At 36.3% G+C, this 17,466-nt stretch overlaps 1 protein-coding gene across 8 annotated transcripts in view; it reads left to right on the top strand.

Annotated features, from left to right (window-relative positions):
• The window catches only part of MCF2 (MCF.2 cell line derived transforming sequence), a 129,999-nt gene extending 114,371 nt beyond the window's left edge, over positions 1-15,628 (top strand). For 4 of the 8 annotated variants that reach the window (XM_055377036.2, XM_063703054.1, XM_055377039.2 and 1 more), the window contains 7 exons: positions 205-426; positions 7,358-7,450; positions 8,861-8,939; positions 9,513-9,585; positions 10,877-10,986; positions 12,186-12,298; positions 14,862-15,628. In XM_055377036.2, coding sequence (XP_055233011.2) covers positions 205-426; positions 7,358-7,450; positions 8,861-8,939; positions 9,513-9,585; positions 10,877-10,986; positions 12,186-12,298; positions 14,862-14,894 — 723 coding nt within the window. In that variant the 3' untranslated portion in view covers positions 14,895-15,628. Of the gene's footprint in view, positions 1-204; positions 427-7,357; positions 7,451-8,860; positions 8,940-9,512; positions 9,586-10,876; positions 10,987-12,185; positions 12,299-14,593 lie in introns of all 8 variants that reach the window. The other 4 variants (XM_019018800.4, XM_055377042.2, XM_055377038.2 and 1 more) reach the window with 3 other exon arrangements.
• The last annotated feature ends 1,838 nt before the right edge of the window (positions 15,629-17,466 follow it).

Raw genomic sequence — 17,466 nt, 5'->3', positions numbered from 1 at the left:
GGAAGTTTCTTTTGTCCCCCACCCCCACAGTAATTTTGTACTTATGTGGTGCATGCCATGTTTTAACATACAAAGTTAAGTTTTAAAAAAAACATAAATTATTCTTCAGGGTTTTAGTAGCTCAAGCTGAACCCTAACATGTTGGTGTCAGAGAGCTGAATGTAGCTTTGCTTTCTACTAATGGGTTTTGATTTTCCATTCTAGGGAAACTTAAATGAACTGGGCAAGATGATAATGCAAGGTGGATTCAGTGTTTGGATAGGACACAAGAAAGGTGCTACAAAAATGAAGGATTTGGCTAGATTCAAACCAATGCAGCGACACCTTTTCTTGTATGAAAAAGCCATTGTTTTTTGCAAAAGGCGTGTTGAAAGTGGAGAAGGCTCTGATAGATACCCATCATACAGTTTTAAACACTGTTGGAAAGTAAGACAATTTGTATCGGGTAATGTAGTATTGTTTCGTGTGTGTGTGTCTCCCAGTTTGTACATTTTTTTTGTTTCAAATGAGTAGGTTTTATACTTTCGCTGCACATCTTTGTTTTTTTTAAAAAATCTTAAGTCTTATGTAGAAGTCAGATGAATCATAACTTCTCTGCTTGAAGTGAAGGTGAGGGAATTCAGAGCTTTGATTCCTCCTTTTCTTCTCACTACGATCCTAGGTATTCCCCAAGGGGGCTCCCTAGCATCCTGAAGAGCACAGTTTGAAATGATAAGGAGTGTCCCAGCCTCCTCATAAGCACTCTCTTTCGAGTGACACTGGGTGGAGTTCTTGGTCTTGTTAAAAAGGAGCCTTATGCTACAGGAGAGACAGGGAGGAAAGAGTTTCCTCCTTTTCGTCAATGCAATTTAAAAATGGATAAGTTTTGTGTTTAGCATGTCCCCACCTTCCTTTCTGTTCCTCCTCCACTCCCTAGCTCCACCCTTCCTGGGTGTTCAAAGCCACCTATAGCTGAATCCTTTCCATATCTGTCCTGTTCCATCTTTCAAAATTACTTTATTCTCTCCTATAAACAAAATCCCCATTTTGTCCTAATATTAGTTTGTTATTAAAAAGAGAACAGTATTGTTTGGGGAAGTTATTGACAACCCAATGATACTTACGCTGGTTTCTCCAATAGAGAAGAAGAACTTCCAATTCACATGAGACCCATAATTGACAGATTTGAATTTTTTTACATCTAATGCATTTCATCTTTTGAATTTTAAATTCTTTTTTTTTTTTATTTTTTTATTTATTTTATTTTATTATTAGTATACTTTAAGTTTTAGGGTACATGTGCACAACGTGCAGGTTAGTTACATATGTATACATGTGCCATGCTGGTGTGCTGCACCCATTAACTCATCATTTAGCATTAGGTATATCTCCTAAAGCTATCCCTCCCCCCTCCCCCCACCCCACAACAGTCCCCAGAGTGTGATGTTCCCCTTCCTGTGTCCATGTGTTCTCATTGTTCAATTCCCACCTAAGAGTGAGAAGATGCGGTGTTTGGTTTTTTGTCCTTGTGATAGTTTACTGAGAATGATGATTTCCAATTTCATCCATGTCCCTACAAAGGACATGAACTCATCATATTTTATGGCTGCATAGTATTCCATGGTGTATATGTGCCACATTTTCTTAATCCAGTCTATCATTGTTGGACATTTGGGTTGGTTCCAAGTCTTTGCTATTGTGAATAGTGCTGCAATAAACCCATGTGTGCATGTGTCTTTATAGCAGCATGACTTATAGTCCTTTGGGTATATACCCAGTAATGGGATGGCTGGGTCAAATGGTATTTCTAGTTCTAGATCCCTGAGGAGTCGCCACACTGACTTCCACAATGGTTGAACTAGTTTACAGTCCCACCAACAGTGTAAAAGTGTTCCTATTTCTCCACATCCTCTCCAGCACCTGTTGTTTCCTGACTTTTTAATGATCGCCATTCTAACTGGTGTGAGATGATATCTCATTGTGGTTTTGATTTGCATTTCTCTGATGGCCAGTGATGGTGAGCATTTTTTCATGCGTTTTTTGGCTGCATAAATGTCTTCTTTTGAGAAGTGTCTGTTCATGTCCTTCGCCCACTTTTTGATGGGGTTGTTTGTTTTTTTCTTGTAAATTTGTTTGAGTTCATTGTAGATTCTGGATATTAGCCCTTTGTCAGATGAGTAGGTTGCGAAAATTTTCTCCCATTCTGTAGGTTGCCTGTTCACTCTGTTGGTAGTTTCTTTTGCTGTGCAGAAGCTCTTCAGTTTAATCAGATCCCATTTGTCAATTTTGTCTTTTGTTGCCATTGCTTTTGGTGTTTTAGACATGAAGTCCTTGCCCATGCCTATGTCCTGAATGGTAATGCCTAGGTTTTCTTCTAGGGTTTTTATGGTTTTAGGTCTAACGTTTAAGTATTTAATCCATCTTGAATTAATTTTTGTATAAGGTGTAAGGAAGGGATCCAGTTTCAGCTTTCTCCATATGGCTAGCCAGTTTTCCCAGCACCATTTATTAAATAGGGAATCCTTTCCCCATTTCTTGTTTTTGTCAGGTTTGTCAAAGATCAGATAGTTGTAGATATGCAGCATTATTTCTGAGGGCTCTGTTCTGTTCCATTGATCTATATCTCTGTTTTGGTACCAGTACCATGCTGTTTTGGTTACTGTAGCCTTGTAGTATAGTTTGAAGTCAGGTAGCGTGATGCCTCCAGCTTTGTTCTTTTGGCTTAGGATTGGCTTAGCGATGCGGGCTCTTTTTTGGTTCCATATGAACTTTAAAGTAGTTTTTTCCAATTCTGTGAAGAAAGTCATTGGTAGCTTGATGGGGATGGCATTGAATCTATAAATTATCTTGGGCAGTATGACCATTTTCACAATATTGATTCTTCCTACCCATGAGCATGGAATGTTCTTCCATTTCTTTATATCCTCTTTTATTTCATTGAGCAGGGGTTTGTAGTTCTCCTTGAAGAGGTCCTTCACGTCCCTTGTAAGTTGGATTCCTAGGTATTTTATTCTCTTTGTAGCAATTGTGAATGGGAGTTCACTCATGATTTGGCTCTCTTTTTGTCTGTTATTGGTGTATAAGAATGCTTGTGATTTTTGTACATTGATTTTGTATCCTGAGACTTTGCTGAAGTTGCTTATCAGCTTAAGGAGATTTTGGGCTGAGATGATGGGGTTTTCTAGATATACAATCATGTCATCTGCAAACAGGGACAATTTGACTTCCTCTTTTCCTAATTGAATACCCTTTATTTCCTTCTCCTGCCTTATTGCCCTGGCCAGAACTTCCAACTCTATGTTGAATAGGAGTTGTGAGAGAGGGCATCCCTGTCTTGTGCCAGTTTTCAAAGGGAATGCTTCCAGTTTTTGCCCATTCAGTATGATATTGGCTGTGGGTTTGTCATAGATAGCTCTTATTATTTTGAGATACGTCCCATCAATACCTAATTTACTGAGAGTTTTTAGCATGAATGGTTGTTGAATTTTGTCAAAGACCTTTTCTGCATCTATTGAGATAATCATGTGGTTTTTGTCTTTGGTTCTGTTTATATGCTGGATTACATTTATTGATTTGTGTATATTGAACCAGCCTTGCATCCCAGGGATGAAGCCCACTTGATCATGGTGGATAAGCTTTTTGATGTGCTGCTGCATTCGGTTTGCCAGTATTTTATTGAAGATTTTTGCATCAATGTTCATCAAGGATATTGGTCTAAAATTCTCTTTTTTGGTTGTGTCTCTGCCCGGCTTTGGTATCAGGATGATGCTGGCCTCATAAAATGAGTTAGGGAGGATTCCCTTTTTTTCTATTGATTGGAATAGTTTCAGAAGGAATGGTACCAGTTCCTCCTTGTACCTCTGGTAGAATTCGGCTGTGAATCCATCTGGTCCTGGACTCTTTTTGGTTGGTAAACTATTGATTATTTCCTCAATTTCAGAGCCTGTTATTGGTCTATTCAGAGATTCAGGAGCTGGTTTTTTTGAAAGGATCAACAAAATTGATAAACTGCTAGCAAGACTAATAAAGAAGAAAAGAGAGAAGAATCAAATAGATGCAATAAAAAATGATAAAGGGGATACCACCACCGATCCCACAGAAATACAAACTACCATCAGATAATACTATAAAGACCTCTATGCAAATAAACTAGAAAATCTAGAAGAAATGGATAAATTCCTTGAATTTTAAATTCTAAAACCAATATAACATTTGTCACAAAAATTTCAAAAATAGAGAAAACGATTGTCCTTAATTCCCCAACCACTATCACGTTAGTTACTTTTCATGAGCATGTTCTTTCATAGTTCTCATCACCAGTATATTTGACAATTGATGAAATTTTCAGTAGCAGTTATAAAGAGGACAGGCAATATGTTTTGAGACAGGCATGAGGTATTTGTATTAGGAGACTACCTGTAAGCAGGCCTTGCTTTTGATTCTTCCCATAGGATCAGCAGCCCCTAGTTGTTCCCAACAAGGTTCCTGCCCAGGGTCGGGTCAAAAAGAAGTAGTTCTTCCTATCGTGTATTTTCCCTGCTTCACTCTGAACCCACAGCAGTTTCTTTAAAACTCTTGTTTTCGTCACAAAGGGCCAGTTGCTCCCTTGATTTTAGCAGTCCACCTCTAAGCCCCCAAATCTCAAAGGGCCTTCTAAGTAATTAATAAACATAGATTGAGAACCATAAATTTGTAATCCATGTCAGAGAGGGTTCAAATCTCTTGCTGTCTGTATACCTATTCCTTGGGAAGGTACTTTACCTTCATAGGCATATTTGACCCAAATCCATTTGATGTACATTTTATCGTGAGGTCACCTAATTTCTACCTAATATAGTATTTCTATTTCATATTAATTTTCTATTTTACCTTTAATTTGTTACAATGATGGACATGCCAACAAAATGTTTCTTGAGTACATTAAAGTAAGGGGGATATTAGGTGATTAAGTCATGAAAACTGAAACTGCAATAGGTACCATGGAAACAGAGAAGGTGGGATAGATTCAAGAAACATTTCAATAGAAGGTAGACAGATGGGCTTGATGACTTACTAGCTACAAAAATTAAATAATACCTGACATTGAAGGAGAAAATCTTTCTGATTCTTCTTTGGTTCCCCAGTAATGCTAAGTATCCTTAATAAACAATATTAGCCAGTGATGCCTACAAGGCTTTAGACCAGGATTCCTTGGAAAATGGTGATACCACTAAAAATTAGGATATTTCTTAGGGTTCACTACGCTCACTTCTGCTTGCCTGCTTATCATGAGATTCCAGCATTAAGCAATTGCTAGCATTCCTAATCAATGTGTTATTTAACAATCTGGGTTATTAGTTTCAAAGTATTACCCTTGGTAGAGAGGATCATTGCAGATATTCCACTGCTGAACCTTCTCTCTCACTTTTTTTTTTTTTAACTTTTATTTTAGATTCAGGGGGTACATCTGCAGGTTTGTTACCTGGCTGTATTGCATGATGTTGAGGTTTGGGGCACAAATATCCCATCACCCAGGTACTGAGCATTGTCCCCAAGAGTTAGTTTTCCAACCCTTGTCCCTCTCCCTCCATCCCTCCTCTGGTAGTCCCCAGTGTCTGTTGTTGCCTTTGTCTATGTCTCTCACTTTAAATGAACTCTTGTTTTGACTGCACCATACAAAGCTGGGATCCCATGGCCTGACCATGTACTTTCTAATTATTTATATGTTATATTTTACGTTGGCTGCTTATATGCAAGGAAAGGCCCTATTTAAAGTCAAAGTTGACCAGATGGGGAGATTCGAGTCCTTCAGATTCCTTAGTTCATGTGTTTATTATCATCGATTTTTAAAAATTTTACAAATTGCACATAGTCCTTACTATGTGCAACACATAATGGTTAGATTTCCTGGGCAACTCAGAAAAGTTCACTTAATTGATAATGATGTACTATATGTTTGCAATAAAAAAATAACAAAACAATTGCAACTTAAATAGGGGAAAGAGTAGAAAGCAAACTCATACTTTAAAAAGCTCATTATAGGATCTAAGCATTTACTCCATGCTATTTAGTCCTTATATCAACCCTATGAAATAGGTGTTCTTTCTATTTTATAGTTGAGGAAACTGAAGTTTAGAAAAGTTAAGCAACTTGCACCAAGACACATAGCTAGTGAATGGTAGAGATGTATTCCAATCCAGACCTCTCTAACTTCAAAGCCTGTGGGCCTTCCAGCTTATCATGTTATTAAGACAAAACCATGTAATGAAACAAAATTAATTTTTAAAAATATTGAATATGAGATTACTATTCATCTTAAATTGTGATATTTGAGCAGAAGTAGGTTAGTTGGAATGATGGAGTGAGAATATAAAGATAGTTTGGGACATTGTGAAAATAACTTCTTACTACGTTCAGGGTGGATGTTACAGGTTCTTTCATTAATATGTTATGTTAAATTACATTTCTAAGCATAAGTGCTTTTCTTCTCCTTGGTATGGCGATCTCCCTAGCACTATCTTTAATGCTTATCAGCTCTAATAAGGGCCATTTGGGGGGCTCATAACTAGAACAGAGAGTGAGATACTCCTTTAGATAATTAGGTTAAGAATTGAAAGAAAAGAGGAAGGCAGAAAGGAACTAAAAGAATGTTTGTGCAAAGGAGTGAGATTGCCCAAAATGCAATTAGCCAAGCTATTAGCAGAAAACGATGAAAGAAAATGGAAGAGTTTATGACTTGCACAATCACGCTGAGGAAAAGAAAAAATTGTGGTAAGGAAGAGATATTGTGTACAGAAGTTTCACTGGGTACAAAAAGACAACAATGTCCCATTACATATTTTTTTTTTTTTTTTTTTAGAAAGGCCAAGGGATTGGTGGAAAAATAGAGAGATCCCTGTGTACCTGGCTGGTTCTCTCCTGTCCCATAAATTAGATGTTTATAACTTGTAGGACTTCTATCAAAATAAATTATAATTTGTAGGATTAAATGGTCTGTCAAATGATTATTCTAAATAACTATTTAAATTAATTTTCAGTGGCTTTTCTTTATTGATGTTTAATTACTTCTGTGTTTGACCCAATAATTTGTTTTAATAGTGTACTATTAATTTATAACATAATTAGATCTTAGATGGGCTACTTGGATGTTCAGATTTATAACATTTGTGTCAACCACTGAAATGAAGCATGCAATCTGAACTATAAAGTGCATAGTTCAATGAAAACATTTAAATACTCTCGTCTATGATTGTAATTATTATTTCATATTCATTTAATATAACATGTATTTTTCTGCCCAAGAGAAATTCTGTTTCATTTAGAATATGATAGGGTAGATTTAATGTAATTTCATATTCAAAATAAAATGCTCATGAAAATTTTGACTTATTTGTTATAGATGGATGAAGTTGGAATCACTGAATATGTAAAAGGTGATAACCGCAAGTTTGAAATCTGGTATGGTGAAAAGGAAGAAGTTTATATTGTCCAGGTTGGTCATTTAAAAATTCTTCTAGAAACCCAAACCTGCATTGAAATACAAAAGCCCGAATTTATAAACAAAAATAATTTTGGTCGCATTTCAAAATTTCCACTCCTTTCATGTAGGTCAGTTAAATATTATTTGAATATTCTTTGTGATATATTTAAATGTTTTCTAGTAGTTACATTGAGATACGCCTGTGGTGTTCTCTAGGGCTTCAAGTTTTCACAACTACATAAGAGACTTATCAACTAGAGCTGTCAGCTTGGCAGGTACTTCTCTGTCCCCATCAAATTTCCAAGTTATGGAATTATAATAGTTCTGAGTTCCTCTTATGCTAAGCATTCTAGGGGTACCTGATTATGAGACATGGGGATGTGACAGTTCAGACTTGCTTTCTGCTTCTAAAGAACATGGTTAAAGCCCTGGCCAGTTGTATAGGGTCCAACATGTTTCAGGGAAGGGAAGAGGAATCAGAACATTTCAAGAGGATGTTGTCATTGCAATAAATATTTGTATCTGGACTTGTCAATGTGCTGTTATCTGTTAAAAATGCTCAGTGTTTTTTGTTTGTTGTAATTCTTTACTAGGTGACTGCAATCTATAAAAATATGTTTTCTTGGCTTGCTTAAGATATAATATTGGGTATCATTTAACAAACATCTTGTAAGTGATGGGAGGATATTTAAGGAGGATTTCATGTTACCATCAGTCACCAAGGTTATTCTGCAATAGATGGCCTTTTCAGAAATAGTAGAGCTTGTTTTATTTTACTAAAATTAAACATCAAAATGTTATATTTTAAAAAGAATCCTCCTGTAAAGACAAAATAAGTGAAATTATATTTCACAGTTTCATCCAAGCATTATTATACCATTATTTAAGGGCAATTTCAAAATGGATTTTTTTTTTTTTTGAGACAGTGTCTCACCCTGTTGCTCAGGCTGGAGTGCAGTGGTGTGATCTCGGCTCACTTCAACCTCTGCCTCCCAGGCTCAAGCGATTCTCCCACCTCACCCTCTCAAGTAGCTGGGACTACAGGCACATGCCACCACAATTGGCTTATTATTATTATTATTATTATTATTATTATTATTATTATCATCATTTGTAGAGATGAGGTTTCCCTATGTTTCCCAGGCTGGTCTCAAACTCCTGGGCTCAAGAGATCTGCCCACCTTGGCCTCCCAAAGTCCTGGGATTACAGCAAAAATGGTTCTGACTGTATCATTTCATCTAATCTGATAGCAAATTATTTGCTTCATAAAAATTTTAACAATCAAACGGTTAAGATTTAAGTATGGTGTTATAGGGAGTAGATCATATTTTATGTACACAATTACATTTGTTTTATTATAGTACATCCTTTTTAAAAGGAAATGTGTACCACCTCCCTCCCGCTTTTTTTTTAATCTTTAGGCTTCTAATGTAGATGTGAAGATGACGTGGCTAAAAGAAATAAGAAATATTTTGTTGAAGCAGCAGGAACTTTTGACAGGTAAATTCAAGCATGCATTCTTCAGAACAAGAAGTATAGTAACAGCTTATTGACTCAGATTTTTAAATTATTTTTCCAGAGAATGGGGCTGATATTTACTTTATACTATCACAATGAGAAGATTTGTTAATTTAATTAGTAGGAGATTGACATTCAGAGGATTGTTTAAACTATTTTGAAGAATGAACTTTACACTAGAAAATGAACCCTTGTGCTTAAGAAGCAGTTGAGAAGCAACACAGTGAACTGATTGTGGTAATCCCCAGTCCTTTCCATGAGGTGACTCTGCTTAATATCTCGAGTAATCATTGCTCTATAATGATGGAATGGGAGCCAGTTCTACTTCTAAACTTGAACTTCTTGAATAAAATATTATATGGTTCAGACCTTTCCAAATTCAAACTTGAGACTGGCCTTCCCTCTGATTATTTCAAGTCTGTGAAGGTTAAGTCTAATGGCAAGGATGCGTGTGTGTGTGTGTGTGTGTGTGTGTGTGTGTGTGAAAGTCATTGGTCTTCAAGGAAGTAAGAAGTGTGACTTCTGAATGATAATATGCTTTGTTTTATTTCTCAGTTAAAAAAAGAAAGCAACAGGATCAATTAACAGAACGGGATAAGTTTCAGATTTCTCTTCAGCAGAATGATGAGTAAGTGATTATTCTTTAACAAATATCACTCCTGCAATCTTTTGTTTTCTGTATGTAACATGAAACAATGTAATTAAAGTATCTCAGACAAGAACCATCCACCAATTTAGCAATAACTCATCAGATTCCATAAACATATCATTTTCTCAGGTCCAGCCTTATACTGGAGGCTGATAGTTCTTAATAGTTATCCCTTGGGTTGATTTCTAAACATGATTGAAAATGCTTTATTTTTAATATATCATTGGAAGAATTACATGTAGGCTGACAGGAAAGGAGGCTGTGCTCATAAGCTTTTTTTTTTCAAAGTATTTTTGGTCACCTTTGATTTGACTGGAAAAAGAGGGTTGTAAGAATATGGGAATAGAGCAAATGAAGGACTGGCTCACAGTTTTACAGTCCCTTGATGGGGACCTCTTGCTGGTGATTTGGCCTCTCTCTACATAGAGAGAAGGTATGCATCCTGGGAGGGAACTGAGCCTGGACACAACCAGGAGTCATTAAGGAAGCTGGCAGTCCTATATGACAGCACACTGGTATGGGTTTAGAGATGTAGTCATTGTATTCTGCCTCTAGAAGTTCCAAAAGGTGGAGTTCTCGCTGAACATTTGCATATATGCAGAAAGAATTCTCTCATTGATTCTGAAGGCCTGGCACAGAGATTCACCACACAGCATCTGCTTGCTGTGGTGATCATTGAATGACTTATTAGAAATACTGTTTTTTCCTTCGCTGCATGTCATCTTTCTGAGGTAGCTAAAATCAGATGAAACATATGGTGGTTCACATGGAGATTTAGGAGAACCATTTAAAAGTTGCAGAGAAAGTCTTTATCTTTCAGAGTTCAAAAAGCTCCATCTTTTATCGTACATTGTAGGAGTAACATCTTTAGGTTTTATGCAGTAATTGACTTAATAGTAGCTGGTACATACTCAACAATATGAATCAGTTGAAGGTTTCATCTTCATTTATATACAACAACTTACCTAATTCATTAATGTTATAAGTCCACAGAGCAACGGGGATTGTATACAATACACTTACTTTGGGTCTAGAAGGGAGTAGTTTTTCTCCTTACATAATAGAGAATCTGCTGGCTTGGATCTGAGATTTAAGCTTTTGTATATTATAACCTATTGCCACACAGATTTAAATAGGGAGTATTGGCTGTTTGGATGGATTCTCAGCATGTTCTTAACGCTTGGTATCAATGGAAGAAATACCACTTTAAATTTCTTTTTACTTGTAAACTGTACAAAAGCTCACTTAGTTTTATACATCACTATTTCAGAAAGCAACAGGGAGCTTTTATAAGTACTGAGGAAACTGAACTGGAACACACCAGCCCTGTGGTGGAGGTCTGTGAGGCAATTGCGTCAGTTCAGGCAGAAGCAAATACAGGTATGTGTCATGGTCATCTTAAGACGAGATTCATGGGTGTGCAAATTTTTACCTCGTATTATTAATTTGGAAATCTACCCACTTGGTATTTTTGTATAAACAAAATACAGTTAACCCATTTTTATAAGGCTCTCATGTCTTGCATATGCAGGACACTCTGATGGGCACTAGAGAGTATTGGTTGTCAAAGTGTGGTCCCTGGACCACTAGCATCAACATCACCTGGAAACTTTTACAGAAGACAAATTCTCTTGCTCTATTCAGACCTTCTGGATCAGAAACTCTGGGAACAAGGCCCAGCCACTTGAGTTTTAACAGGCTCTCTCTGTGATTCTGATGCATGGTCAAGTTTGGGAACCCCTGCTATAAAGGATATAGTGATGAATAAAACATATATACTGGCTTCAAGGAATGCGCATTTCACTTACCCTTGGTTTAATGAATAGAGAAGAGTCATTAACAGCCGAAATATTTATTCTTCCTCTGTGAATGGTTTTATTTGAAGTGATTTTAAATACTTTATTTAATTCAACAAATATTGACATAGCATGATCTGCATTCCAGGAGTTATGCAAAGTGCTAGGCATATAGTCTAACTAGGATACACTCAGCTGCCATCCTCATGAAGCTAGGAGAATAGAAAGATAGTTAAACAAGCAATTAAAAGTAAATTTGGCGAGTGTTACAGCAGGGAAGTACGAAGTGCTGTAGAAGCATACATGAGGATCACCTAAACAACTCTAGGATCAACAGCATAGACTTCTTTGGAGAAATGCCTAACAGAGTGCCTGATACTCAACACTTTAATATGATGATCCTTAATATGGAAGAGTTCTCTACTGGTTGAGGAGAAAAAGGTAATGATAGCCTTGTTGAGTTTCCATTTATCCAATTAAAGGTCACTTCCCTCAGGTCATCTATGCTGTGGCCCCCAAAGAAGTAAGGAGAGAGCATAGTACTAATGCCTTCATTTGACAGGTGAGGAAACCAAGTTAGAAAAAGGTGACAATGACTTTTCCCAGGTTGCATGAATAGTTTAATGTGGCCAGGATGAGATCTGTTAATTTGCTGCTTACATTAGATTGGTTAATCCATTTTTTAAAATTCAACTTTTTAAAGGATTACAGCTAGTTTTACTTCTCACCTTGTGGTAAATTAGCACCATGAAGTAACTGCCACATTCCACACTTTTCTTATAGTTTGGACTGAGGCATCACAATCTGCAGAAATCTCTGAAGAACCTGCGGAATGGTCAAGCAACTATTTCTACCCTACTTATGATGAAAATGAAGAAGAAAATAGGCCCCTCATGGTTAGTAATAATATAGTAAATTAAAATTATTGAGGCAGTTTTACTGACGAAATACAGGTGGAGCACATAGGGGCAATCTTTTGTCAGCATCCTTGAGGCCATTAGGAGTAAGCCATTGCTAAAATAGTTGAAATAAATCTTATTATGAACATCAGGAAGCACTTCTGTCTTTAAGTAGAACCTGTTTGACCTATACATAGAGCTTCTACTGATGTTGATGAAATAAATAGTCAATCTTTCCAAATCTCTAAAATCCCAGTTTTATCTTTAGTAGAGCTTCACCACTGTGTTTTCCATCCAGGCATGTGAAATAAAATCAGAGAACAAAGGGGCTTCAAATATACTTTAAAAACCAGTTTGGATTCCAGATTAGAAAATAAAGGAAATAAGCATTATATGTTAAAAACGATTTAATAACATCTGGGGGATATATTTTAGTGTGTTCTCAAAAATACACTAATGATATAAAATCTCAGCATATTAGAGCAAGGGAGCACCCTGTAAAATTAAAGGAGGTTGCTTTAAGGTCAAAGTGTTTATAGAAGGAATAGTTTGCAAGTTGGTAGGATACTAGTGGGCTATTAAAGAGGAGGTAGGACTGTTTGGGAGTAAATCCCTACTTTTCTAAAGTCACCAGCTTGGAAGGTAGGAGTGATGCTTGGAGATAGAGTGCTCCTTGGTGCCCTTCAGAGGAATCAATTACATTTGGCAGTTCTACTGTTAGTATAAGAGGGTAAACCTCGTCTCTTCTAAAAATACAAAATTAGGCGGTTGTGGTGGCGCATGCCTGTAATCCCAGCTATTCAGGAGGCTGAGGCAGGAGAATCGCCTGAACCCAGGAGGCGCAGGTTGCAGTGAGCTGAAATAGTGCCCTTGCACTCCAGCCTGGGCAACAAGAGCGAAACTCTGTCTCAAAAAAAAAAAAAAAAAAAAAAAAAAGGATAATGGCATGGATAATCACAAAGCTGTACAGCATTGACTCTGAAATGCAGTCTTTAAAAAAGTAGATATTGTTTCTCCTAATACTATGATGACCATAATACATATTTGTGTGATAGTTTACCATTTCCCAAATGATTTCTCAATTAATATTCACAGTATTAGTATGAAAAAGAGCGGGCTTTACTACCTTCAATTTACAGAGGAGGAAACTGAGACTTAGATCTGGTAAGATATTTGTCCAGAGTTAATTGTCTATACCTGCAGTTCCCAAACTTTTTAATGAAAGAAACCTTTACATCCTTAAAAATTGAAAACCCCAAAGAACTCTTGTTTATGTAGGTTATATCTTTTAAAAGATACTTTCAACTTTTATTTTAGATTCAGGAGGTACATGTGTAAGGTTTTGTTACATGGGAATACTGTGTGACGCTGAGATTTGGAGTATGAATGGTCCTGTCACCCAGGTAGTGAGCATAGTACCCAACATGTAGTTTTTCAGCCCTTCTGCCAACCCTCTTTCCTCCCTCTAGTAGTCCCCAGTGTTCATTGTGCCCATCTTTGTGTCCACGTGTACCCAATGCTTAGCTCCCACTTATAAGTGAGAACACGTGGTATTTGGTTTTCTGTTCCTGCGTTAATTTGCTTAGGATAACGGTTTCCAGCTGCGTCCACCTTGCTGCAAAGGACATGATTGCATTTCTTTTTATGGCTGCAGAGTATTCCATGGTATATAGGTTACATCTATTGATATTTACCATGTGATAAAACTAAGAAATACAAAATTTTGAATGTAATAATTGTTTTAAAATATTAATAAACCCATTGTAAGTTTATATAAATAAGATTTTTATTAAAAAGTTACATTTCTCAAAATAAAAATCAGTGAGAAGACTGATTTAAATACTTAAATACTTACAAAAGAAATACTTTTGTAAATCACTTTAACTTCTGGCTCAGTAAAAGGTGAATTCTCATATCCGCTTTTGCATTCAATTTGTTGTGCTACCATACACCTAGTATCCTCTAGAAAACTCCACCGTGTACTTGTGAGAGGATGAGAGTGAAAAAGGCAAATAGTGTCTTAATGTAGGTTGACCTTGCAGACCCCTTGAAAGGTTCTCAGGAACCCACAACAGCCTGTCTCCCACACTTTGGGAATCTCAGGCTTAGACTAATAATAAAAAGAAGTTTAATTTCTTTAATTAATGTTAGCTGGGGATGGAATGGATAGCAGTAGTTGTTAAATGCGAGCAAAAAGTCAGAGGAAGCCAGTTTGTGTTTAACCATTTGCTGTAGATGATCTATGAAGGCATTGTAAAGAACTCAGTTTTAAGTAGGCATTTTTTTTTCTAGCTATGGTATCAGAAGATAAAGTAAATATGCAAAATTGAAGAATGCTTTAATCACAGAGGATGGGAATATAGAAAAACCTATTAGTTTCTCTCTCTTTGTCCAATAATTCTCTGAGATGTGCTACTAAGGAAAACATATAAAAGAGCAACACAATGTATTCCATACACCCTTCTTTCCTGCCAAAACAAGAAGCTGGAATGACCTGCTCTTTTGGCTTCACTTGGTCAAGTTGTAAACTGAGCAATAATGGGTGCTGCTTCCCTTGTAGAGACCTGTGTCGGAGATGGCTCTCCTATATTGATGAAGCTACTATGTCAAATGGCAAGTAGCTCTTTCCTGCCTGCTTCTCAGCTCATTTGGAAAAATACTGCGCAAAAGACATTGAGCTCAAATGATGCAGATGTTGTTTTCAGGTTAATGGACACGCAAAGAAACCACAGCACATACTTCTTTTCTTTCATTTAATAAAGCTTTTAATTATGGTACGCTGTCTTTTTAAAATCATGTATTTAATGTGTCAGATATTGTGCTTGAAAGATTCTCATCTCAGAATACTTTTGGACTTGAAAATTATTTCTTCTCTACTTTGTAACCAAATGCAATCGGTGTGCCTTGGATTATTTAGTTTATTAATGAATTAAGTCAAAATTACGGCTGCAAAATGGCTAAGGTCAAGTAAAGCACAACATTATGATTTAATATGCTTTTGTTGAAACCACAGCTTTTGTGCCCATCATTTTAACCTGTGTGAAACAATACAAAGCCCAGAAATTCTTTTCGGGGCATGAGTAAATTTTGTTCAGGGCTACTGTCTGTATGTGCCCAGATAAAATTTTCATGAGAGTAGTTTACAAAAGCCGTATTTAAAAGTTAATATTTTCACACTTTTTTTTCTGGATTTCTGCTTATAATTAATGTAACTTAAATTAGTTGTGCTCTGCTATTTTCTGTATATTTCATGTTGTAATTCTTTTTTTCAAATAAAAATTAATTCTTCAGGTTAAATAAACTCGTTCTGCCTTTTTCGTTCCCCATCACATACTGCTTCATGTCTGTCTGTTCCTGCAAAGCTGCTGCAGCTACCACATTTACCAGTGAAGAAAAGAGTTAATTCTTCATGTTGCAGAGCAGGCAGTTATGCAAGTGGTTTTGCAATCAAGTTTGTAATATAATTGTTTAAAACAACTTTACAGTCTCCAGGCAAATATAGATCCCTAGCAGACTGCAGGAAGAGAGGCTCGGAAGACCTCCTGATTAGAAATGGAGATGTCATTCAGCTTCTCCATGGAAATGCTGAGAGTCAATGGTAGGTGTGTTTGCAAAGCCTGTGATGATCTCCAGCTGGGGCACATAGATAGCTAATCAAATGTTCTGCTTTATCTGTATCTTTGTTATACAGTCTCCAAAAGCAGAAATATCACAGCAATGGCTTTCATTTTCATTGCTTCAGCACTGCCTATAAAGCTCACTGAAAGGAACATTAACCTTTGGTGAGTGAAAAATGCTTTGAAAGAATGACGTGCTATGAGTCTGCATGTTCTTTTGTAGTTTACCTTTGGCTCAGATGTTTTAGCTGATACGTCTGGGCTTTGTAATGGCTACAGATCACATTCTATCTGGTCATTTAAATCATTCATTAGTCACATATTTAATGAACGCCTACTGTGTGCCAGAGACCACCCTTCACTACTTTACAACATAGCTACACTTCTGTTTATCAGGTCAAATATTGACTTTCTCATTCTACCCTTATGCCTTTGACTTTATATAGTACTGATTGTAAAGATGGTTTTGCCAAATATACTGTTTAGGTAGGAGAGAACCCAAAGCAGGAAGAAAATATTGTTTGGATTGAATGAAACTTCCATAATTCTTTTGGAAATTCTAAATGTAAGATTTCTGTCTTCATTGGGTCAATAACTTGAACTGAAATGCTACATTGACTGTGTACTCTAACCCTTTAGGTGGAAGAGTGTACACAGAGAGTTAAAAGTTAATGATGGATCATTAAAGTAATAATTTTTTCTAATAACCAAAGTCCTTTGTAGATTACTTAAAGGACTCATGCACAGTGTCATGAAGGTCTTTGAACACATGCAATAGCCTTGTGAAAGTTTGAGCTGTAACGTAATGTATTTGTTTTAATTCACTTAGTATTACCATTGTTGGCTACTAATTCATTTATTATTTAGGTTGGTGAAAAATCTAAACAGAAGAAAAGAAGGCCTGATTCTAGGAAACAGTTTACATATTTTAATTGGTGACCATAGGTTTCGGAATGCCAAAGTTACAGGTATAATATGAATAAACTGTACACAATTTGAAGACTAAAAATGTTAAAGGTTCACCAAAGAGGACATTGGCATAGAGTAATGACCTCTCTGCAGTTAGAAATAAAGCAGCAAACACATTATGTTAGCTAGGATTTATTTTTTTCTTTAATAGTTTTAAATTTATGAATGAAAATTTTAAAGGCACATTACACTTTTCCCTATAAAGTTGATAGTCTTGAAAGAGATTTAAGATACTATGGTGTTTTGTAAGATACCCTTCAGAATTAAATACTGAGGATATGCTTTTAAGGTACCTGCCTTACTGTCCAAGAATACTTTACTAGTATGTAGTTCTACACTGTCCTAGGAGCATGTTATTTCTTTATGGTAGGTGTCTGCTACACACACACAGACACACATACACAAACACACTTGTGTCTATACCCAAGACTTATGTGTGAAGGTAGTATGAAGCATTGGGAGCTAATCTGATGTTCATTTCTATTAACTTAACCCATAGTATGTAACATTTCTGTATATAAACCCGTTTTCTTGTAGTTTTTTCCTCTGACACTTAGTTGTCTGTTAAAAGGTAGCACA

The sequence above is a fragment of the Gorilla gorilla genome, chromosome X (assembly GCF_029281585.2).
Source record: "Gorilla gorilla gorilla isolate KB3781 chromosome X, NHGRI_mGorGor1-v2.1_pri, whole genome shotgun sequence".
NCBI classification, from domain to species: domain Eukaryota; kingdom Metazoa; phylum Chordata; class Mammalia; order Primates; family Hominidae; genus Gorilla; species Gorilla gorilla.
The sequence above is the reverse complement of the archived record's forward strand: the minus strand, read 5'-3'. Positions and strand labels throughout refer to the sequence as shown.